The sequence below is a fragment of the Sander vitreus genome, chromosome 8 (genome assembly GCF_031162955.1).
Source record: "Sander vitreus isolate 19-12246 chromosome 8, sanVit1, whole genome shotgun sequence".
NCBI lineage: Eukaryota > Metazoa > Chordata > Actinopteri > Perciformes > Percidae > Sander > Sander vitreus.
This window is the reverse complement of record NC_135862.1, coordinates 24004121-24030482: the sequence shown is the minus strand read 5'-3', so window position 1 is coordinate 24030482 and position 26362 is coordinate 24004121. Positions and strand designations below refer to the sequence as shown.

The 26362-nt window shown below is 41.5% G+C and overlaps 1 protein-coding gene across 3 annotated transcripts in view; it reads left to right on the top strand.

The window, feature by feature from the left end:
• osbpl5 (oxysterol binding protein-like 5) overlaps positions 1-26362 on the top strand; it is a 59080-nt gene continuing 32718 nt past the window's right edge. Inside the window, exons 1-3 of one of the 3 annotated variants that reach the window (XM_078257552.1) lie at positions 1-208; positions 15784-15845; positions 17290-17431. In XM_078257552.1, the coding sequence (XP_078113678.1) occupies positions 17368-17431 (64 nt within the window). In that variant the 5' untranslated portion in view covers positions 1-208; positions 15784-15845; positions 17290-17367. The remainder of the gene's footprint in view (positions 209-15783; positions 15846-17289; positions 17432-26362) is intronic. The other 2 variants (XM_078257553.1, XM_078257554.1) reach the window with 2 other exon arrangements.

The following is a 26362-nucleotide window of genomic DNA, read 5'->3' as shown; positions in this document are numbered from 1 at the left end:
AGATGAACGGTCCGCAGCAGGAGGATCCAGTCCACTCCACACTCTCCATGTTGAAACGGAGCAACTTCTCCTCCAGCCGACTCCTACCGGCCACCACAGCCCGCCTGCTGCTCCCCTCAACCCAGCTATCTCACACAGTCCCGTGCTATGAAGCTGGACTGGAAAAGAAGCTCGGACACTGTATGAGCACCACGCTAGTCGACACAGAGTAAGTTTACATTTAACTGATCTCCTAATACACCACGCCGACACGTCGATGAAGATACATTGCTATTTTTAGCGAACATTATCTGCATTTGTTCAACTAACGTATGTTTTATGTGCTAACGTACGTTAGCTAGCGGAACTGAGATATCATTAACTGGTAGAATAAGGAGGATTTGCTTTTTCCGGACGGTAGTTTTGGGGCTCATAACTTCGCATTATTCGGAGGAATTTGGTCAGTCAGTGGTGGTAGTAACGTTATGTGTCTGTGTGGTGTGTTGTCTGCCCGGGTAGTGGCTAATGTTACAAGCTAGCTAGCTAGCTACATAAAGTAAAACCCAACCTCATCACCCTGTTAGCAGACCATGCACCATGAGGCTGCAACTTGACTGTCACTTGTTTGCATGGCAACCATGAACCTGTAACGTTACCTCTGTATGATTTCCTCGTATTTATTCTGTTAACCTCCCTGCCATCACCTGCGTCTAGTGTAACGGTGGACTGCGTTTGTGTATTGGACCAATCAAAAATGGATAACGTTACTCTATAACGTTTTAACAGCGCGTGTAGTAACGTTAGAGCAATCACCGTAGAAATAACCATATAGCGATTAATGCTACTTCCACAACAACCTCCACATTACTCAAAGAAATTATAATACCAGTAACGTAACATCGCCGTAATGCCATACAGGGCGCGACGTGCAGTATATAACGTTTATACATAATGCGGTGTGTAGGAGAGCGCTGTGAGGCTGGTAGGCATTTAAATGTCAAATACCGGTACCCTACTGTAGTACAGGCCGAGACATCTTCAGCATGGTTCAACTCCAGTGTTTCTGGTGTAATGCCAAAGCTGTAACATTTGCCACGTTTCCTTACCATATGACTGTCAACAACCTTTTCTACAGAGACTCCTCTCAATGTCTATCAAGAGCACTGGATAATTTAGTTTTTTGTGGTATATTATACAAAATTAAGCAAACAGCCTTTATATTGAGTATAGGCATCTCCTATCAACTGTGTTGACATGACAAAAAAGTATTAAATGAATTGAATATGACCTTCTTTACTAATATGTAGTGTTCTTGTGATTAGAACTAGTCTGGCTATCATCAGACCAAGCTCAATCTTTTAAAGGAACACGCCGACTTATTGGGACTTTAGCTTATTCACCGCAACCCCCAGAGTTAGACAAGTCGATACATACCCTTCTCATCCCTGTGCGTGTTGTAACTCTGAGTGAACTTCACGCGAACTCTCTGCTCCTCACCACAGGGCTTCAGGTGCTGCTAGCAAATCACTCCGCCCAAGTAGCAGAAGTAGCAGTGCTTCGCCTTTCTGAGAACATAGTTCCCAGTTTGTATACGGTTAGAAGACGTCTGTGTCTCATATGACCTTGTTATTTGTACACCCTGTGACTATACAAATCACAACATGGAAATAGGAACATGCTGGCGTTATTTTGTCACTTATTGGGAGCAGTAGGCTAGTTGGAACCAGTTACCTTCAGGATCTGTGCTAACCAGGCTAGTGGTGGAGCCGTCGGACAGATTTACAACACGCACGGAGATGAGAAGGGTATGTATGGACTTGTCTAACTCTGGGGGTTACAGTGAATAAGCTAAAGTCCCAATAAGTCGGCGTGTTCCTTTTAAGATTGAACATTAGTCTGGGGAGTCTGCTCTGTATTTTCTACTGCACAAGAGACGTGATCAACGGACATAGTTCAAATGACTCTGTACGCAATTGGATAGTCCTTCAACCAGTCAGACCATCGATCCGGGTGACGTAGCAGCGACAGCGGCATCAACGGGTTGCTGTGCTTCGGAGGCCGCTATGTTGAATGTAAACAAGAAGCTGCTTGGTCGCTCCTCTATCGTCATCGTGTTAAACCCGCCAATAGCGCGCCTGGTGGATAAGCCAGTTTGTGATTGGTCCCCGCAAAATTGTAACGGAAGCAGAATAGATAAACGTACAGGTCTCCAGCCTGAGCTGCAGGGCCAAATCAAATTGCCGACAGATCGGGCTGGGTTTACCCAGTCTAGATTAGAACTAGACGGATACATTGGCCAGTATTTGCTTATTGCAGACATATTGGTACCAGTCACAACTTTAAAAAAAGCTAATTTGAGTAGGGCTGCAACAACGAATTCATAAAATTCGATTATTAAAAAAGTTTGCAACGAATTTCATTATCGATTCGTTGTATCAATATGCCACTCAGTCGCAGAGATAAAAAAATAAATTGAGTTGAACGGAGCAGCGCAGAGCAGCGCGGAAGAAAAGAAAGAAGAGCAGAGCGGGGGTAGAGGAAATACGGAGAGAGACCGGAGAGACCCGTAACGTTGTTCTGAAACACATGGCAGAGGCAGAGAAATCAGTACGACCTAAGTCATCCAAGGTGTGGGAGCATTTCACACTAAATAAATCGAAAACGTGTTAATTGCAAGATAAGCAAAAGCGACATGGCATGGCACGGGTGCACCACGGTGATGATTCAGCACCTAAAACGTAAACCTGTTGGAGTCCTTGATGAGGAGGAAGGGAGTTCAACAGCAGGGTAAAGTCACTACAGAATCCTACTTTTGTTCCGTTTTGAAGTGAGGAACGTAACGTCCCTCCAGTAGCTCTTCTGGTGCTGGTGTGGTGTTTACTCGTTATCCAGCTTGACTAGCATGACAAGCTAGCGTTAGCTTGTTAATAACAGTAGTAAAGCAGGCAAGACTAAAGACACGTTTTTATTCACTCGCTGTTTTTGGCCCATTAATTTTTCAATCTATTGTCATGTATATATTCTGTGCTTTGTCCCATATCAGTTATTGTTGACAAATATATTTGTGTGTGTGTGTACTTTTTAATTTCATTTTAAAGTTCTTTTATAGCACTTGGTCATCTTAAGTTGTGTTTAAATGTGGTGTACAAATGAACTTAACTTGCACTTACTACAATGATGGTAATAATTTAATGAATAGGCTTCAAGTGTGTGTGTGTGTGTGTGTGTTGTCTGTATCTGCTCTTTGGGTTACTTACCTTTACACAACTATTAACTAAAACAACAAGTATGTAAGTATGTATTGAGTTGATGTAAATTGCTGCTTTTTTGTTTTTTTATCCGATTAATCGATTATTAAAATAATCGTTAGTTGCAGCCCTAAATTTGAGGAATCCTTATCAAAAATGTTTGTTTATTGTATGTGTTTATGAAAAAAAAGTAATAGGCCTATATCATAATCGGATTTTTTAAAACTCTCAAATACTGACATTGGTGTCAGCCTCAAAAATCCAGGGTGGTTTGGGCTATAGTGTACTTTAATATTAGACCTTGATGAAATAATGACTAAATGTGGAGATTTTACAGTGACACTTTGCCTCATCCATCTCTGTCTATTCCCAGTGCAGAAAAAGATAGAAGAGCTCACCATCTTTAATCGTGTGGTATTATGTGGAGTTGGGTTTAGCTAGAGATGAGAATAGCACAGAAGTGCACTTTAGTTAATAGTTAAAAGGGTTACTGGGATGTGTCACTCAAAATACTGAAAAAAACAAACAAAGCTTATGAGCCGGCTATCCAAGCACAGGAGGAAATGGTTACCAGAGTGCTAGAAGTGAAATGTCGGGTGATATTTGGGAAATCGCAGCTGAGGGAGAAGAGACAGCTTACCAGTCTTTACCAGTTCCCCACTTTCTCTTTTGGTCAAAGCTCTGCAAAGTCCTTGCTTTGTTGTCTCAGTGTTTCTGTGATCTGTCTGTACTTTCAGTTGACTCCATCCTAGGGGTGCATGATATATCGACTCAATATCGTTATCGCGATATCAGTAGGTAATATTTAGTTTATTTTGTGGAGGGCCGCATCCCGTCCGTTGGCTGTGTGGCTTAGTTGTGTTTGATTTAGAGCCCGCTTGGAACGCTATAATGATCCTGTTTCATTGGCCAGTTACCGTGCCACTTGCACATGTTAGAACAGGTCAGCACACGGGTCCGCTACGTGACAAACCCTATGGAGCGTACCCATGACGCGTGTGCACATTTCGACAGAGTGACAGTGTAAGTGAAGAAATAGAGACAAAACGGAACAAATCAGAGAAGCGAAAAGAAAATGTGTGTCCTGTTCTGTAGACATGGTCCTTATTTATTTATTTATTTATTTATTCATGTGGTACCTGTCCAATATGACCTTCAGTTGAAATAAACCTTGTGTTCTAAGAAAACTTGCTTAATTTGTTATGAATCTATTTTGATGGCGTTTTCCCGTAACTTTTGTAATTTTACATAGGTTTAAAAATATCGAAAAGTAATATCGATATCGCAATAGTCATAATCGATATTGCAGTGTCACATTTTGTCAATATCGTGCAACCCTACTCCATCTTTCAGAGTGGGTTATACAGAACAATAAAGGCCTGATATCCAGTATTAGGATTCTCTGTCAGACCGGCAGGCACTGTGACAAAAATCTATCTGATATTGAATGACCGCAAAATGTCAGACTGCAAGTCGTGTCAATAGCAGGGAGGAAACATATCAGGCATTTGAAGGTCATTAATAATGTGTGTCTCAAATAATAATGTGTGGCCATTGAAAATAGGTTGTGAGATCAATAACAACAGACTACTAATATTTGCATATCTGGTTTTGATCAAGTCTGTGTTGCTTTAAATACTCCATGTCTAATGCTTTCATTAAGCGAGGTTTATGGTCGCTGTGGTGTTCCCGGCACGAGGTGCAGGAGCCATAAAATGACATCACCACAGCTGTTGTTTCCAGGACAGAGGCTCTACAAGTTGTCGAGCACCTCGGCGCGCTGTGCTTTCAGTTCAACGCGGTCGGCTAGGAAGACGGGCCGAGCAGGTTGGTCTGCACAAACATCTGTATGATTCTTCATGTACAGACCACAGGGAGTCAAACGGCGTTAAATATGTGGTCAGCGAGAGCCACCACACTGGGAAAAGAAGCAGCATTTTGCTGGAGAGTGTGGAAAAACATGAGAGATCGCTTTGTCAAAATTCAAAAAACGGCCTCATAAAAAAGTGTTCTTAAAGGCCCGGACACACAGAGCCGATAATCGGCCGTTGGACAGTCTGGCGAGGTCAGTGACTCGAGTCTGTTCGGTGTGTTCCGTGCCGTCGTCCGTCCGAGGGGCCGTTGTCCTTCATTTTGGCCAATTTGACATGTATAATTGGCGGGGCGGGCACTGCCGGCAGTCGGACTCAAATGACCCATCTGATTGGTGGAGTGCTAACCCGGAAACGGGGAGCGGAATGAGCGTGACTAGAGTCTCTCAAAATCTGGCGAAAATCTTTTAAACTGACCTTTCTTGATCTGAACTGAAGACAGATTCAGCAACTGCATGGCCTATTTCTCGCTTAAAATGTTTTCAGAAACACGTTTCGGTGAACTATTTTAGTACAATATGAGATTGTATTCTGAACAGCTTGTTCGCCATGACAGTCTGTTTTTGAATTTCTGGAGAAACAAGACCCACGTGACGCGTTCGTCCAATCGGCTGCCGGTTTTCATTTTTGGGCGACAATACAGATTAGCTCCGCCTGCTGTTATGGAGACGTATTACGTCTCGTCTCTTTGGTGTGTTCCGAGGCATTTTTTTTGACCAATTTGGGGAGACTGATCAGCCCAACTGCCTTTTCTGCCGATGTTTGGCCGTCGGCTCTGTGTGTCTGGGCCTTTACAGAGTTCGAGGCAGACAGTCATTTTGATTTGGAGATAAACGACAGCCACGTTTATAATTAGAATAGATAAATGTAATGTTTGGCGGTACGTCGGTGTTTATCATGGATGTGTTTACTACTGCTTTTAGGTTGAGTCGTACTCCTCCGTAACCATGCAAATCAAAGTCTATTCCATTTTTTTCCTGAGCTTTCCCATCTTAGCTTGCATAATGGTGGGAGGTTTTCTGTGCCGATCTCTTAACACCCAAAGTCTGGACTTGCCATGTGACAGTCTACCTTGCACTAATCAGGTGGGGATATTTAATGGTTTTGGTCCCTAAGCCTATCAACTAGAACTGTGGCTTTGCACTGCTGTGAATGACAAATGGGGAGAGAGTAGCAGTGAATGAACGAAAGGCGGGGGGGGAGAATGTGAAGAGCTGTTTGAGCTATTTCTGTGGGTGGTTAGTTCTGTTTTTTTTATCACTGCTTTTTCTAGCAGGAAGACACAGCAACAGATGTCCTAACTTTCATGCTGTGCTGTGAGAAAGTAGTAAAATTCCACGTCCAACTAGCCTACATATTCTGTCGATCTGACTCAGGACTATAGGAGAAGCCATTAGGGAGGTCGAAAGAACCGATACTAAGGTACCAAGTCAATGCCAACGTTTGGAAAACGAGATGGTACTCGTTTTTCTACAGTACCGCAGGTACAATGCAATTCTTCCGAAATATCTGGTATCGTGACACCCCTAGAAGCCACCCAAGGGCGTTTACACGCTGACTGCTGTGTCCCTGTTTTGAGTCCAGCTGGGGACTTTTGTTACAGGTCATCTCTCGTCTCTCCCCCAAATGTCCAATCAGCTAGGATTGGGATTTTATTTTCAGGATATTAGTGGGATGAGAACAATTGGCAGTGCACAAATGCCAGTCAAAAGATTCCATGAATAGATCCTCACCCAGCTTATGAATTTGACTGGGCTTCTTCATTCATTTAGCAGGTTGGATCATCACTGCCTTCTGTTAAGCTCAGATGTTGATGTCAGAGCTGTAATGGTTTATTTGGCCCACGTAATGTTTCAGATGTTTATGTTACTGACAACAAAATAGTTAAGGAGGTCATTGACCTTAAGCTAGCTGTCCTGAGTTGTTGTTGTCATGTCATAATGCAAATTCTGCAGCCTCCTCAATATTCAAACCGTGTGATTGCTTGGTATGTCTCACCACTGACACGCATTGCCATAGCCATGCATTAATAGTGGCAGCGACAAGAAGAGATAAGGCAACTGATCATTTAAATGCCAATAATAAGCGAAGCTTTTGCCTGAATGGCAAAATACAAAATATCAGTACAAGGTGAAAAGAATGTACTGACACAGTTCCTAAGCAGGTCATATTGTGAAAAAGATTGTCACTTTACACTATACAAAAACTCTTGTTTGTCGGTATGTGAGTGTGAAACGTCTTCCTAGTAATTTTCCAAAAGATACTGAGCCCTATAAACTATTAGTTGAATCGGACTGCTCTTAACAATGGCAGTGTCCTACTCCAGGGTTTGATAAATGGCTCAGTGCAGTTCTAGTTCCCCTGAGATATGAAATGCTTTCCCCAACACCTAGTGGGGGAATCTAGGCTAATACTGCTCCATATTGAATCTGTCTCTCTGTCCCCAGAGAGCAAACGCACTTTTAGCAGCCTTTATCGTGCCAAGATTTTCTTCTCCTCCCATGCTCTTGCAGAGTATTTTTGTCCTAAGTTACTTTACAGCTGTATGTTGGCCTTTATATCTAAAAACAGGTACCTTTTTCACAGAATATCACTTTGTTTCCAGAGAAACCTCATCTGTGTTTACAAATACAATATGACAGTACTGCATGCTGTATACCCAAATGGAGGCATTATTTGTAGATATCACAGTATAAAAGCCACATTACATCATTGACTTTAGTTACACCTGTGACAAAGCCATGCCGTAGACGTCCACTGAGACCAGTGAAGGATATTAGAAGCACTTTTCCGGTGATGGCTGAGCGTTACTGCGCAGCCTCGAACTGAGCTTGCTGACGTAGATGTGACGTGAGCAACCTGTCTGAAAGTTGTAAGTCTTCTAGTAGCTGTGCCAAGAGAAATCTCAATCATTCCCAATCTTGCAGAGACGGAGAGCGTAGGTATATGTAAGGAGATAACATAGGCACAGGCTAATTATTGCTAACTAAAATGCTAGTTAACATTAGTAATTAAACTTAAACAGCTAATGTGAGTCGAAACTGCCTGAGAGCTTCTCCTGTACTGTACGGTAATTCGTCTTCTATGCGACAGAAAGTCGCGTGGTTATTTTTACAAAAACGTCTGCTACGGAGCCATAACGTGAGGTACAAGGTGATGGAGCCTTTTATACATTGTCGTGTTTCTTTAGAAATAAACAATGGACAAATAGAGTCTTTTAAACGCATCAGATGTAAAATTATTCGCTGTCAAAGTGGCGCCAAAATTAATGGCAGTCAACAGAACGCTAACAGCGGGTGATGGCTTGGTCCCCCTTGATTATAACACAGTGAAATGTCTGTAGACAGTAGTCTTTTGTGTTAGTACCACACTAATCTGGGGAAGCAGCTTTCCCTTTTCTCGTTACAAAAGTGAGACAAAGACAAACTGTAACTGTTTAAAGACCTCTGAAACCATATTTATGATTCAGATGCAACATTTTATTATGTAACCGGAAACTGTTTTGTTTTTTTCCCCATTAATGTATGAGATTTTCATACAGATTGAACAGTGTTGGCAATAGTATTTGCATAATTATAATATGAAAACTAATAATTTGTCTCCTAAGTTTTCTTATTGCTATTTACCTTAGCCTTTTTTAACAGCATGCCTTCGGCCTGACATTTTATCCCCAGTGTTGTTCTGCGGCTTGGGAATTGTCTCACACTTGTTCAAGTGGGGTCACTTGTGAGATATTTGACTGCAATTGAAAATGCAGGCATTTTTTTCTCTCCTTGTTGCATGCATATCTTCAAATATCCTGTCTTTATTCTTTAACACACAAATTTAGTTTTTTTTGTGATTTACCTCCTGACCCCTTCGTTCCTAGTCTGCTGGGTAGATGGTGTGTGTATTTATAGAGCAGGTGTAACATCATAGAGCCACTGCTCTCCTTTTAACAGAGGCAGTGGCGGCTGGAACATTCTCAAGGTAGCTAGCGCCTCTGCAATCAATATCCACCTCTCACTCATCGCTGGCTCAATGTATGGAGCAGTTTCTTATGTAAATGCCGCCAGCTTTACTCTGGACCCAGTGTTTTTACTTTGAGGGAATTGTAGGTACAGTCGCAAAACATCTTGCATAAAATCACACAAATGCAAAGTTTAGTTATATGTAAGGCTTCTGTGTGTGTATATGATACATGCTCGCAGGTTTTGTGTACACGGAGAACAGATACATTATTGTGTTATTAGAAGATAAGAGCGCATTCAGACTGAGGGTTGTTGCATCCCGTCTGTGCTATGCTCATTTTGAATGTAGATGTTTTGTTTTCATGTACACATTTGCAAATGACCTACAGTACAAGTAGGCAAAGGCATATATGTCCTTGTCATGATCTGTTTTTTACTTAGTGGCAGGCCATGCACAGGGATGTCGTCCAGTCCCTGAAAGGGATTGGCACTGTGGACAGCCCATGTTAAATGCTGATAATCTGTAGTTTCAAGGGATAAACTGCAGTGTCTGTGTTCAGTTTACAGAGGGCTTGATGTAGGTTTTTGGCATGCTTTTATTACATTGTTTTATTACGAAAGAGGTGATTCTGAGAGGCTTGATTGCATCATGGGTTTAAAGTGCCAATATCATGAAAAAATCTCTTTTTCTGGGATTATTTTGTGTCTCTGGTGCTTCCATACGCATACAAACTTGGGAAAAAAAACATCCATACCGTTTTGAGTGAGATACGGGTTTCTGAATGTGTCCTGCCTTCAGTCTCCAGGTGAGCTGGTCAAAATCGGCAGGGCTTTTTACGTTACTAGCCGAAACGAGGTGGCTAACTGTAGCATGCTAGCTCGTTCTGAATGGCAAAACACTGCTACAACACACACTAGTTCACCATAATCTACAAAAGAACTACTTCCATGTCCCTGTTCTGCATGTATTCCACGCAAAGTTGGAATTGTGCCCTCGTTTAGAAGAAGTCTCCCGGCTAATCCTTCCTTGTACTACTGAAGTTGTAGAAACAAACAGCTAGATGATGTGATCCTTACCTAGCTACTGCGCATGTGCGAAGTCCTGCCAACAAAGATGTTACAGCAGTGAGAGGTCTCACTCTGTAGCTAAAACAGAGACCTGAACACAGGGTGAAAAGAGGAGCTGCAGCAATGTGCAGTACAACAAAAATATGGTGTTTTTTGAAAATGAAACCATGTAAACCTATTATGGTACAACCTCAAAATACAATTATGAACCTGAAAATGAGCACTTTAATGTCAGCCTGTTAAAGCCCTTTTTGGATGGTCAACATTGTGCTTTGTGCAGACTTTTTTAGATTGGCTGAAATGTTTGGCATCTGCCAGCTGATGTTTTCATGTCATGGAATTTCATTGCAGACAAATCAGAAACGTTGTTCCTTCAGAAAATGAATACCCAGGTGTCAGCATTGTATTTATGAGGCTGTGTACTGTGTGTAGTATGTGTTTTCCTAATGGTGTAGTCAGGTGAGGGGAGAAAGTGACACTAAAAGGCTACTTGTGACACTCAGTCGTAGCTGTCTATGCCAAGAAAGCAAGCATCACCTTAACCTTTAAGAAAGACCTCAGGTTTCAGAGCATGGGCAGTTTCCATGACATGGGACCGTCATCTGACTTCAGTCTTCAGTCTATCTTTTGGGTAACACTCACCCTCGGTATATAAAGGATGACTGTAAATGGGTTTTAGCTTTGACTTTAATCAAAGCATTCATTTCTCCGTGCTCCCTCCCTTCACTGTTTGTGATAGGGGTGGGAATCAGCAGAGGCCCCACGATCCGATATTATCATGATACTTGGGTCACAATACGATATTATTGCGATTTTAAACGTATTGTGATATTATGCGTTGTTGCAATTTATTACTTTTTTTCAACTTCAAATAATGTCCCCAAATGAAAACTTTGTCAACATCTGTTTTATCTAAAAAGATACAGTTTGTTCATCTCAATTCAGTTTTCCGTATTGGAAATTATTATTATGTAAATTATGCTTAATTCCCCTTTAATTTCCTCCAAAACTATGCAGTAAAATAACTTTTTACATGGTCACAGTCAGGTTCACTCTGAAGAGGATTACATAGCAAACCTCTAAGGGAAATGCTCATTTTCAGGTTCATAATTGTATTTAGAGGTTATATATCAGAATAGGTTTACATGGTTTAATTTTCAAAACACACGATATTTCTGTTGTACTGCACATTGCTGCAGCTCCTCTTTTCACCCTGTGTGTTGAGCTCTCTGTTTTAGCTACAGAGTGAGGCATCTCACTTCTGTTCCATCTTTTTTGGGAGTCGCACATGCACAGTAGCTAGGTGAGGACTACTAGCCAGTCAGAAGCACAGTATGAGTGCGTGCCATGCTAGCAGCTAGGCGAGCATTATAACGTGTGTTACAAAGTGACGAGCGTTTGTTACGGAAGTAAAGGCTGGACTACAATAGAGCTGTTTGGAGCAGTTTGTGAACAGTGTTTTCTGTTGGAGATGGTAAGTCCCTTTGGGGTGGACTTTGGGCTTTTTTCACTTTTGTAAACCTATAACATGCACAAAAAAGATATATGACACAATAAAGGAAAGGGAAAAAGCATAATATGAGCACTTTAAAAGGTGATGGACGAGGACACAAATTGTATTGTATTTCTTTTGTGCTGACTTCCCCTGTACATTAATGTACAGTGACATTAGTTATGCTTATAGATAAGAATATTTTGAGCAGAATGATTGCTGAAATGTGAGTCTTCCTTTGTCCCTTTTGGCTGCTCCAATTACCGGTACCGTAACAGCACAAATACACACATCAAACTCCAAGCACTGGGTAATTTGACTTATCTATACCATCCAGATATACACAGTGAAGCTGAATGGTGGTTGATCTGATTTGGTCCACAGCTTTTTCTCCCTTCCTGGGTTGAATGCAGGTCAGACACTGTCCGTCACTTAGGTGGAAAGGCATCTCCATTAGGGGCTGGGAACTTAATTTAATGATATTGATGTAATTTAACCAACTCCCTGGAGAGAGAGAAAAGGCAAGAGAGAGCAACAGAATGGAGAGAACTAAAACTAAAATGTATTTGGTACTTATGTACTGTACGGTTCAGTAGAAACACATCATACATATGTATGTTTCCTGTATTCAAGTGCTCATATTATGCTTTTTGGCTTTTCCCCTTTCCTTTATTGTGTCATATATCTTTTTTGTGCATGTTATAGGTTTACAAAGTGAAAAAGCCCAAAGTCCACCCCAAAAGGGAATTACCATCTCCAACAGAAAACACTGTTCACAAACTGCTCCAAACAGCTCTATTGTAGTCCAGCCTTTACTTCCGTAACAAACGCTCATCACGTTGTAACACACGTTATAATGCTCGCCTAGCTGCTAGCGTGGCACGCACTCATACTGTGCTTCTGACTGGCTAGTAGTCCTTACCTAGCTACTGCGCATGTGCGACTCCCAACAAAGATGGAACAGAAGTGAGATGTCTCACTCTGTAGCTAAAACAGAGAGCTCAACACACAGGGTGAAAAGAGGAGCTGCAGCAATGTGCAGTACAACAAAAATATGGTGTTTTTTGAAAATGAAACCATGCAAACCTATCCTAGTACAACCTCTAAATACAATTATGAACCTGAAAATGAGCATAATATGAGCACTTTAAAACAAAAGTTTTCCTTTTCCATTTTCTGTTTCTTAAACTTTCCTTTAATTATATGAGTTTAAGTGTTGGTCTTTTAAGACAGTGAAATGCCCACAATGTGAAGGTACACTATTTACCCCTCAGGAAAATTATAAAATTACATATTATATTATTAATAGGTAAAAGAACTGTGGGCAAGTTGGACAGGTAAAGGAAGGACATAAAGACAATTACAATGTTTTAATAAGATTGCCTAAGGAAGTGAAGGCACAATCTGAATAGTGATGTGCAGAATTTTAACTGTAGATAGATGTTCAATGACTTTGTGTATCACAGTCAGGAAATGTTGGTATATTTTGAATAGCTCAATAAAATCTTAGGTCAGAATATCAGCCAGTTTTTATTAGTTATCAGTGTTAGCTCAGTCTACTATTTTCCCAGTTGGAGCACCTACTACTTGCCTCAAGTTATTGTTCATATCCTTCCTATTGTTTCCCTTAATCGAGCCAGAGACACAACTATAAATCAGTGGGCAGGATCTGGCTTGGTCCCCTTCCTGTGAGTCAGTCTTGGCTCTCTGCTGGGAAAATTGGGCCCACAGTGTCCTGATGTGGATGTTACTTAGTTCGATGCTTGAAAAGAGGCATGCAGAGCACTGGTTATACAATATGCATGTGGCAGGGTTTCACCCATCCATAACCATATAGTTTTCAATGGAGGCCTAGTGTGGCTAATCGTTCCCTCGCTGTATTTTATTTGGCCCGGTTACTTGAAGCGAACGAGTAGAATTTGAAAATAAAAGACTTTGGCAAACCCACAAGCCTCTACAGTAAGTGCTAGTGTTGTACATCAGCTGTCACAGTGACCAGTAGTTTCTACATGCCTGGCTCTGGGTGTTACCAAAATCCATCACTAAAGGGTTTATCATGTTACTTTTGTGGGTAATTGTTGTGTTGTTGGACAGCATAGTGGCGGTAGAAAGGAATACAGGTCATGTGGCGAATGCAACCTCATATTCACGCACTTCTACATGGCATCCAGTTTGTTTTATTGCAAGAACAGACTTAAACGTCTGGTCCTAATGAGAAGACATAGGACAGCTAGGAGTGTGTATTAAAAAGTGGTGTAGTTCTGGAGTCCTTCCATCCAGGATGGAAGGACTCCAGAACTACCCCACTTTTAGATGATCCAACCATGCCACATATGGGTCACAGTGTCTTATGTCACTTACTGTATTGCTCTTGTTCCATATGTTGTGCGTATCATACAAATCCTTCTTTTATGTAGGACAAGATAAATGCTTAAATCAATCAATCAAATGTTTTTTTTAAAGTGTAAAATCACCATTAAACATGGTCTCATTGCACCTAAAATTAAAGGAACACAGAGACCGCAACAAAATAATTGAACAGCACTAAATCAGTAATAATAAACAATACAAAACCAGCAACATAAGAGAATAAGTAAAAAAGGTTTGTTTGTGAAGGAGGCAGAAAGGATGGTGTGTTATGGTTGGCTGTAGTATAATGAGTAGAGGTGGGATTTCAATCTAGATGCAAACATGTCAACTGAGTGAGCTTCTTTAACATGTAGTGGGAGGCCATTCAAAAGATGAGGGGCACGGTAGGAGAATACTCTAGATACTCTCGTAAATAGAAATGACGTAAATAGAAATTAGCGCCGTTTTTGGTTATTTTGAAGATGCCATGGCCCTGTCAGCCAATCTTAGACTACCCCTTCCTTCCATCTTCCCCATGTCTTTCTGTTTTCCTCTACTTGCTATCGGTGTTATGCTTACATGTCCTCTGCACTGCCTCCCCCCCTTTTGCTTTTGGCCCTCGAGCGCCCGTCAGCTCGGGGATTCTCTCTCAGTTCACTTCTTATTTAGGTTAGACGTACTCAAGTGTTGTGGCTTCCTCCGTTGCTTAGCCAAAGGAGTTAAAGGCACAGATTCCATCACTTCTGCACAAACCATTTTACACTTGTTGGTTTGCCGGTAGATCATTAACTGGAGTGTCATCGGCAGAGAGCCATGCCAAGGTCTTTCACTGAACACCTTGGTAAAGTCAGAGAATTGGGGATACTTTTTTAGTCAGTGAAGTTCTCCTACTCAAGAACAATATCATGTTAGGCTATATGATCCTGGTGAAAATATAGTTACATTTTAATAGAGACATTCCTCTATTAAATCGCCTAAATTTTTAGCTAGAAACAATATCCGTGAAACCAATTAGAATGAGAGTCAAAATGTACATCAAAATGAGAAGTGGATTGAAAATGTGCATTCACTTCAGTCTTTCTGGATTCACATCGTGTGTGTGTGTGTGTGCGCTTGTTTTACTATATTCGTGGGGTCCAAAAACCGGGGAATACAGTACACTTGTGGGGTCTGCACAGCCTTGTGGGGCCCAAAATGCTGGACCCCACAAGGTTAAAGGGCTGTTTGAGGGTTAAGACTTGGTTTTAGGGTTAGAATTAGGTTATGGTTAGGGTGAGGGTAAGAGTTAAGGTTAGGCATTTAGTTGTGATGGTTAGGGTAAGGGGCTAGGGAATGCATTGTCAATGACGGGTCCCCACAAAGATAGTGAAAGAAACGTGTGTGTGTGTGTTTAGCTAGCTGTGACTCCTGCAGTGTTTCTGTTGACTCAGTAAACACACACTGAATAGAATCCTGTTTCTTTCCATGAAAAAAAAAAAAAACAGTGAGTGATATCAGTTGTACTGTTACTTTCGATGACCTTTTTTCGTATTGGATTGGATGAAGGATAGACTGTTCAAGTAGCTCTTTAGCTCCAAATCTACATTAGCTAGAGACTAGCTGTAACCAACAGAGTGTGTGCAGGTGGCAAACAGACAAGTGCATTTGGCCCAGACAGACTTAACGGATCCCTTATGAGTGGGACTGAGTCAGGTGGGGCTCCACCCTCCTTCACACAGTGGTGTGACCAGGAGGAGCATGGGAAGGAGAGACACTGGGAGGCAGTTTTTCTGTTTGTACTGTGGGAGTTAAAGTGAAACCTTACTCTTACTTTTGTATCTCTGCAGGTGAGACACGTTGCTCCAACAAAGGCTTCTGGATGCGGTGTCTCCCGCGGCTCAGGTGAAAGGTAAGCTGAGCTCTCACCTGCAGGCCCACTTTTTATTGTCTTAATAATGCATATGCTCAGTTAAATTGGCTAGCTATCTGTTTTAACTTCAGTTAATCAAATGGTTTGCCGTCACCGTTCACATGTTACAGTCACAAGGTTATGGTTTCATTTTTTAACGTACTCTCAACATTTGACACAAATGCGAGTACATTTTACCCAGTGCTGCTGCCAGGAGGGATAACTCACCTTTTGAGCAGAAGAGAGAATTAGGGCATGTCTCTTAATGTGTAAAGTAGATTTACTTTCTGTGTATGTCAGTTTTTATGACGTTTTAAGTATACTTGCTTTCTGCAGCTATTTGATCATGTCAGTCAGTGCTCTAAAGCTTACATTTGTGCTGTTATCTTCTGCATTTCCACATGAGCAGTTTGGTGTCACTGTTGAAAAGTTGTAGCGCAGTGTAGCATTGAATGAAACGGTTTGACAGAAATAAGATCAGCAGCTTACAGGGTGTGTCCGATTCATTTGGGTTAGAAGGGAGTAAATGTTGGGGGTTGCACAAGGACAGTTGGCTACAGAATGATACTTCAGAGAGATAGGCAAAGGCCTAAAACAGGCAGTTTGCCTGGAATACATGTTGATCTTTCATTCAGTGGCAGGGGAAGTGTAATGACTAGCTACTATTTCTTGTTTCAGCCTACCACCCTGAGCACACTGTGTATTTTGGTCTCTCCTGGAAGGATAAGTGTATGAGTGTCTTTATGCTTGTTGGTTAGTTGTATAAACAGGACTGGAGGCAGTCAGCTGTCTAGCACATCTGTCCATTGGCCATAAAGATGCAGGCAAATTAATGCCGTTTTTCCATTACATGGTACCTGCCCAACTCGCCTTCACGCTACTCGCCTTTTTTGGTTTTCTATTATGAAAAAAAGTCCCTGGGACCTGCCAACGGGTACTTTTTTTAGTATCACCTCCGTCGACGTTCCAAGCGAGCTGAGGCGAAACCAAAAGGTGATGTGAAAACCTGCAGACTACTGATTGGTCAGAGAGAATCGTCACTTATCACTGCGTCATAATTGCTAGCGACAGACGGGGGTGTCCTGAACAAACCCGCCATTTTTAAATAGTTTAGCCAGCGGTGTTGTTTTTGCTGCCTCCAGCTTCTTTTTTCTTTTTTTTAGATTATTTTTTGGGGCTTTTCCGCCTTTAATTTTTGACAGGACAGCTAGGTGAGAAAGGGGAGAGAGAGGGGGAAGAAATTCAAAAACTGGTCGGACTCGAACCCTGGACCTCTGCGTCGAGGCATAAACCTCTCAGTATATGTGCGCCCCTTCCACCACTGACCCAACCCGGCCACACGCCTCCAGCTTCTTTTGAAACAAAATTTGTCTTCTGGTTGTGGCAACATAAAAAAACAACCACACACCTTCAACGTTCTGTGTGTGTGTGTGTGTCGCGTTAGGTCACGGCATTTTCCTGCGGCGTCGCTATGACGACCAGCCAGCGCTTCCCTCACACATGAGTCGGTGCTAAATCTGCAATGGAAAAAGGAGGACGGGGCACCGCGGTTGAGCCGAGCCGAGTAGAGCTGATACTAGCAGTGGGTAAGCGCCAAACGTTTATTTATGTAGCACCTTTCACAGACACCAGTTACAAAGTGCTTTACAGTCAAAGAAATGATAAAACAACCAGATAAACTAATGGAAACCAGGTGTTGTTATTACATTTAATCAAATGAATTTACCCTTCTTACTGTAAATGTTTTTTTTTTTTTCCTTTTGGTGTGGTTGACTCACACTCATAGAAGTGACACAGTTAACTTGTAGTGGTGTAACGGTGATCCGTGGTCCGTCCAGATCAACACTGGCGGTTATGAATACATGTGGACCGAGGATCCATTACAAAGTTTAACCATAATAATAAGTGTGAAATACATTTTTACTGTCCCTTATTAACTTGCATGCTCTGGTTTTGATATCCTGAAACTGTGTCTGCTTTCCTATTACGTACAGCCCTGAGATGGTCACAGACTGTACTGTGGTAGCCGTGAAAAAAACACCACTTGCATATCAGTCAGGAAGCGTTTGGATTCAGCCTTGCCCAAGCTGTTAATCTTGGCATGTGTTCGCAGCATTGGAAACGTTTGAGATTTAACTGCAAATTACACATTAACCCGGCAAAATGTCTCAACCTGAACCCAGCAGCCCACACCCAGGGCCTACTCTTTTTCTTTTTTTTTTTCTCACTTTTTGTCTGCCTCAAAAGCCACACACATTCAAACTTTGATTTACTACAATGTTGAGATTATGGTTATAAATACTTTTATAGTTTATCGCTCTGTGACTAACTGGTCAAATAGTTCCTTATCTGTTCTGCGTTCCATTGTAAGGCTTAGTACAGTGCACACAATGTAGTGTCCGTCTACTGGACAAATAATTTCAGAAAATCATGTACTGTTGTGTAACAGTTGGATGATGTCATAATGTTTCTTTACATTTCCAATTTACCACATCAGCTTCATTTAATAATAGTACGATGATCTCAATTTGGTTTACACAAGTTATTCAATGTCTCCAACAACTGAACTTTAAACTTCATTATTATAATAACTAAGGAGACGTCATAGCCTTTACTCACTGTTAATTGAATTTAGAAGACAGATTAACCTGGACTTTGACTTACAGGAATAACACGATAAATATGGAAGTTGTTTTTAATAGCAGAACTGCTCTCTATTCCATATTTAGTCTTTCCTAAGGTTCTAATGCTGAGATGACAATGAGAGGAATAGGATGGGACAATGAGATAAACTGTGTGGGTTATTCCCTAAATTACCATAGGCCTATTTATTGGTACTTAATGTTATCTTAGACCCAGCAGTCTCTTTTGAGCAGCAAAGCAAAGTGTAATTTAATGAGATCAACACTGAGGGAGCCAGATGGAGTATTATGTTTATTTATTGTGCCCCTGGTGGTTGGAGAGTGGCGTTATCCACCTTTTGTGTTGGATCTGAAACTCATTCTGTGCATTAGTTACAGTTGTACAGAAGTTGTACAACTTGACAACTTCACTGTTAATTCCTCGTCTGCTCCGATCGCCAACAGCTGTCTGCTCTTGGCGCATCCACCGTCTCTCACTGGCTCTGTCTTGCACACAGTAGGCTACACGCTAAGCTAATCCCCAAAGGAGCCATTTACTCCTATAACAAGAGTCGTCATTCTCAACCTTTATGTTTCTCTCCAAGACACAATGAGTTATATCTTGCATTTTAACTTGTATGCTGTTTTATGATTGAGCGCCATTTCGTCTATGAAGTAAACAAGCCTGCCTGTGTCTGTCTTCGCGCTGTCTGAGAGAACAAAGGGAAGCCTTAGAGAGTAGAGCAGACACGCGTCGCTCGCTCTTTCACATCTTCGAGCACTGGCACCTGGCTAATTGTATTTTCTGGTCCGCTGTAACTTATTACGGGCTTCGGCCGGGGCATTGGGCAATCCTCATTGTTGGACCCTGTTTTGAGTGAGTGAGCCGGGCAGAAGCAGCGGGAGAGTGGGAGTGGGGTTACGCGGAGTGTGTCAGAGAGATGAACTGGCACGGCTTTACAGGAGAAGTAGATCATGTAACGCAACATCAAACTATATCGATGTATATGGAAATTTCTCATCCCATATCTTGTTTAAAAATATATTGATATAATTTTAAAAGTTGATATACTGCCTAACCCTACCAGCCAGTAGTTTGGTAGGGCTGCTAGGCTTAGCTAGGCAGCTAGGCTTAGTCTGCTAAGCCTAGCTCACGGCTGCGGCTAGTTCAAGTTGACGTTTTACGTAGCTAACTCAAGCCTTGAATCACAGTACTGTTTATTTCAAAGGGCTATACAAAGAAAACAGGATGGTCATTCTCATAGAATTGTCACTATATAACGGCATATGCCACCGGGATGATATGAATGATTAATACTCGGAAATGCTACTGTATGAAGCAGCCGGTGCATGATGCCCCTGCTCGTCTGATGGGAGGGGCTGGACAGAGAGGCGAGAGGGAGAGAGCTGCAGCAGGAGGTCTCACTCTACTTCAAATTCTGCCGTTTATTTGCAAAATACCTACTGCAGCTTTAAGGGAGTGATGGGCACCACAACTTATAACTATAACTCCATAAAACGGTTCCAGAGGTATGTGCATTTTTATTATTGATGTCAGAACAGCACTGGTTGCATTTTTTTTTTTTTTGGATGACGCTGTAATATGAGTTTTATTTATTTATTTATTTATTTATTTTAATCTAGATAGGAGTGTAAGTGGAGCACAATGGCTGTTCAGTCATCAGACCTATTGAAAAAGTCTATCCTCAATACATTACATTAATTTAGCTCCTGTGCTGGCTTGTGACACAACTATCAAGTGACTACTTCAACAAAGGGCAGAACTTGCACTCTAAGCAGATTGACCCAATTACTTCCATTTACTGGTTGATGTTTTTTTTTTTTTTTTTTTTACAAATCATGAGCAGGTCTTGGTGTGGCAGTATTCATTCATCTCGGTTGTGAGGGCACCCAGCAGTCCAATACGGACAGTCAGCCAACTTTTCTTTTCTTTGGTAAAAGTTTTTTTTCCCCAGATAAGAGGGGCTTGGGGTTTGGTGAGAGGTGATGTGAAGTTGGCTTGTTCCGTCTCTCACCGTTCCTCGCTGGGAAGGATAGTTATACACGCGCCTCGTGCTGAGATCAGAGGCTGGAGGAGGATCTCACCTAGTATCAGTTTTATGATGTAAGATGTCTCTGCTAGAGGCTCTGGTGTCTGATAGTTGGGAAACACATTATGCTCTTTAGTTGGAAGATGAAACCTGGAAGATGATAAACAAACATGGACATTGTGAAAAGGATAACGTATAATAGTATGGTAGTGCTTAAAAACAAATCATAATCTTACCATAATCACACATTTTCTACCAAATAGGGCCATTTCAAGAGTGACTTATTTATTTTTTAGAATGGCTGGTAGCTTTAATGTGCAGGACAGAGGGATGTGTATTTAAAGTGTTCTGATAGTATGTTTAAAGTTGTTTTTAGTTTAGTCCAAGTCGTGCGTTGTATTGATTAATTACACTAACGTGACTGCTAAAATGTTTTGCAATGCTTTGAAAATACAGACATCATCTGTAGGTGTGTGACTGACAGCTCAGACTCTGACTCATTTCAAAACTTCCCAGGAGCAGTAGTGCTTATTTTCCCTACACTCTCTGCCTTTTTCTCCATTTTTTTCATTCATAAAGTGCTTCAGCTGCAGTATAGGCAGCTTGATACTTCTCATAGGTTTTGCACCACAGTTTAGCTGGCAAAGCAGTTTTACATTTTATAGCCATAGTATTTTTGCTCTTGAGTTGATGGGACGGTAGCAGCAGCAGGTTTGTGTTGGCAAGAGATACCATTGCATAACTCAAAACAATCTAGCTCAAAGTTGCCAGTTAAAATGCCCAAATACAATTTTATTTCAGAAAATGTATAAGCCATAATTTATTCATCTTTGGCAGCTGGTGAGATTAAAATGGTATATTACAGTCTGACGAGTCTGTAATGGGCTCCTATCCTCTGCCTCCCACTGCGCTGCTCTTTGCTTATGCATAATTAATTCAAGTTATTTATCCCACACCTTGTCATTGATTATCCCTTGCTTAATGACCCTCCTTCTGTCCAGTCAGGATAGGCAGCCTCCAGGTCTAAGCTGGCAGCTATCTTCCTCCCAGGCCCTCACTCCTCCTGTGTCTCCAGCAGACAGGCATACTCTCACCACACTCACTCCCCTGAGTACCACACATTGCCCAGCCCACAGCCTGTGCTGGCTTAATCACACACCGGCTCATTTTCTGCTCCTTTTTTCTGTATCTATTTCTTTTTCTACGCAACCTCCACATCTTATCATTTCCTTTTTCTGCCGCAGAGGTCTTCAGCTCTATAAAAAATGTCTTATCATAATGTAACAGGGCCTTTTAAATCGCTGCAGTGACTTAAAGTAGAGCACAAGAGATACTCTAATTTGCATAGCCTTTATATATAATTCAAGGTGCAACATGATAAGTAAAAATGGCTGATGCATTGCGTTTTTGTGCGTTGACCTTTTCCGCTATGGGAGTGGAAATACAGGAGCATTTAGAGCTGGAGGGAAGCTACATGTGAAATTTGTTGTTGATACTGTCAAACTCTTAGATGGGTATTTTCATAAATAAACTGCTCTTTTGTCATCTGAGCAGAATCATGTGTTACACATGACATATATTCTGTTTTCACCTTTATGTAACCACGAAAGGTTTTCTCATGCCGCCTCTTCTTTCTCCGCAACATCCTGCTATGCCACGGAAACTGAGGGAGGCCCTGTAAATACCAAGTAAATTGCGGTTAACCCCTACTCTTCCTTGTTGCAGTTTGGTATTAAGTGCCTTGCTGAAGGGCACCTAGTTAGAAAATAAATTGAACCTCACCCACAGGCAGGACATTCAGATCAACAGCTTTGATGTTACCAGCCTACTTTCTTTAGTTAGTCATGTCCCATCTCTGGTTTTGTCTTCACTATCCACTTCTTTTCTGTTCTATCTCAGTAGTGATAGGAAGAGCATTTAAATGGTTGAGCCAGTCCCACAGACTGTGTGTGTAATACTTTTGAGTAAAAGTGTATACAGTGGGGCGCCCGGATTGCTCAGTTGGTAGAGCGGGCGCCCATATATAGAGGTTTACTCCTCGACGCAGCTGTCCCGGGTTTGACTCCGACCTGCGGCCCTTTGCTGCATGTCATCCCCCCTCTCTCTCCCCTTTCATGTCTTCAGCTGTCCTGTCGAATAAAGACCTAAAAATGCCCAAAACATAATATTAATAATAATAAAATAAATAAATAAATAATAAAAGTGTATACAGTGCTAAGAAAAACAAATACAAAGACAAATGCACTCAAATAAATGTAAACTAATAACACTTAAATAATTGTTTTCCGAATTGGCATACTTATTAAATAATCTCAATAATAAAATTCCAAATAAGAAGTGGTTCTAATACAAGGGAGATTTTCCCATTAATTACTTAAAATTGTAGGTAGTGGTGAGTTGTCCCTTATTCTGTACAAAACACTTGGAAAATATTGGTTACTGACAGCCATTCTTCACAAGCTGATGTGAACCATCCCTCATTCACATGTTCCTTCAGAGTACTTCAGATGAAGCAAGATGGTAAAAAAAAAGAAGGTGAAGGTTAAGGACCTAGATCTTAGGTCTAAATATTCTCAAAGTCACTGAGGTTGAGATTTATGTCTCAGCATCATGAGAAAAAACATAGGGTGACAATGGTGCTCATGGAATGGCATCATGGAGGAAAGCACACTTCTCCCTTAAATTACATATATCACATTGTACATCTTAAATTGGCAACCTGAATGACCTGTTATGTTACTGGGACAATGTTCTGTACGAGTCCATTCTTTATCATCAAATTCTGCGATTCCGTTTGCGTAGGAAAAAGTTCCATCCTTTTTGCACACAGACAAAGATTGTAGGAAGTGCTTTTTCATTAGTCATCGCAGGTTTCTAATGTATGATTTAGTTATGTGAGAATAAAAACTGAAGTCCAAGTCAAGTCTCAAGTCTGTGGCCATCTGATCTGTCCCTAACACAATATTGTTAAATCTTACAAATTCAAAGTATGTCCTGTAGCTACCATCCATACAGTACAGTATTAAAATCAGTTGTAGGATAACTTTATGGGGTCTACTGCAATGTAATCTGAAGAAACACAAATTAAGAACTCTGTTTCAATTTCATAACTGTATTTTTCAACATTTTGGTATCTGCACAAAGAATACATGTTTGTCTGTGTCACTAACTGGCTGTAAAGCCCAACCTCATCATGCATTACATTTTTCAGTGTTCAAAATTTGAGGGAAACACCTGTATTGAAAGTTTATACACCAACCATGGTGCAAACATGTGAGAACTGATACTTTGCGTATTGCTATTTAACAACAACCTGGTGAAATATTAACCAAAGTCGGTCACATCATATGGATACAACTATAAAGATACAATTTGCCTGTTCCCAGCATTAGCACAACACTTTGCGATGGTTAGCTTGTTATCTGTGACGATATATGCTAAATTTAACATCTCTTTCACATTAGCAAGTGACTGACCTATCTGGGTGCGTTTTGAGATGCCTGATGAAGTTCGACGTTGTTGATCCGGCATCATTTATCTTGTTGCCACACGGTGTTTGGTGTTTTAAGCCTCCAACGTCGCCTTCCAGGCAGCACGGCAATGGTTATGTTTAGGGTTAAGGTAAGGGTTAGCTGCCTGGAAGGCGACGTTGGAGGCTTAAAACACTATTGAGCGTGCCACACACCTTGCATGTAGCTGTTCGCTTACTGCCACTGTTTACGAAGTTATTGAAAGCAAAACTAATGACAAAAGGCACAACTCCGGACTTGGTGTCGCCATCGCCAATGCATTTATGTGAGAGCGCGCACATAGGCATAGCGCATGAGTTACGTTGCACATTATGGCAAAGGGCAGGGGACATGCAGCTCGTCATATGTTTCCTCAACGTATATGTGCCAATAAAGGAAAATAGAAATACATGAATGACTCTAGATTTAAAAAGCAATAATTGTATGAAAACAGGTTGTTGACGAGTCTCGATGCTCGAGTCTGAGTCAAGTCTGAAGTCTTTTGGGTCGAGTCGCAAGTCAAGTCTGAAGTCAGCTGTTTGTGCGACTCGAGTCCGAGTCTCAGACTCGAGTCCCCATCTCTGGCCTATATGCATACAGAAATGATGTACATGCTTGTGTGTATTTGCATACAGAAAAGGGAAGTGAGATCCGATCACAAGTGGTCACTCAAGCAGCATGTGGAGACGCATTCTGATGCCAGGTGTGAACTAACGTACTTAGAGCTGTCCACTTGGGATCAGATCAGTCAGGACGGATATTAAAACCAGGTTAGATCAGTGTGTGTGTGTGTGTGTCTGCATGTTGATGCATTTGTATGTAAACTAAGTGGCAATGCTTGGCAGCATTGTATTCATCAGCTCGACCTGCTGGTTCTCACACACAGCTGCCACTGGCCTGGATCCAACCGTGCAGGCAGCCAGCTGGCTCGGTCTATCTACCAGGTCAAATGTGGTTCTAGTGTGTGAAATGGAAATGGATTGGTGAATGGTAGAGGTTTGAGATTTTTTAAGAAAGGGGGACATGGCTGCTTTATTAAAACAGGAATATAAATAATAAGTTCTTGATGGTGGGCTGACTAAGCTTGACCTTTCACTGAGAGGGTTTTTTCTTATCACTTTAAGAGGACTAAATATGTGTCAAGATACGTGGTACAACACAAAAATGATACAGATACTGGTGTATTGTATGGTAGCGATGGGAATTTTAGACACTGCAGTTCTTGTTTGAGATTTCAGGCAGTGTGCATGTTAGGTCAGACATTTTGTGAAGTGTGATCATTTGTATTAGGAAGTTGAGGGCTCAAAGTAGGTATGTGATTGGTTCACACATGGCTATTAGAGGCAGGGGAGCACAAAGAGAGATTCTTGATGAGATCCTATTCAAGAAACCAAATGGGATCTGTGCTTGTGTTTTGTTGTAACCTTATCTCTGGCTCTGTTTTCAGATACATGTTGGTTAATCTTTTCTCCCCTACTTTCCACCCTCAGCCTGAACCAGAATCTGAGCTCATTTCCCACCCCCTTGTAGGGAATCCTAGGTCTCGTTTTCAGGCTATGTTTATCTTGCTCTTTCCCTTCTCCCTGACAGGAGCCGGCTGTGTGTACGAAGGGAGGTTGTGTCTCCTGCCAGTCTAACCTGAAACACAGAGAACAGTGGAGGCACTCTTCCCAAGTGACAAATCCTTAGCCCCTCTCCTTCCCCCCAGTACTCAGGTCACATCTGGGCAAGAACTCGGATAACCTCTGACAACTTTCCTGGACTACATACAAGCTTAAATGCTCAGTCGGATGAGTGAGACCTCAAAGAAAGTTAAAAGACGGTCATATAATAGCTACATGATGCAAATTGTTAAAATAACTGCAGCATCTGTGAAGGGCATGCTGGGTAGAACAGGGTGGAGATTGTGGTAGTGTAGTGAAACTATACCATGGTAACGGACCACCACAGTCCGCACACAACAAAGGGAGTTACCTATTTTAAGTAAGATTAAATGGGAAGTCTGTCTGGAAGGCATTTTCTCCATGCGCGTTCCTTAAAATATACGTGCATCCCCCCCCTCCCCCGCAAGACTCAGAATAGAACAACTAAACCACATATCCTCCCACAGAGTGTCACAAAATTAGTCTCCTTTTAAAACTGTAAAAGTTGACCTAGTTCTGCCTTCTTCATGTCTTCTTAGACACAGTAGTTACATCTTTTGATTTACCATTTGTTTTTATTTAGTTAGAGATTTTTAGATGTTTAGAATGTTAAAAATGTCACTTTCTAAGGCTACTTCTCCCATTTCTTAGGCAGCTATAGCAACTTGATGGATCTGTGACCATCACTTCAAA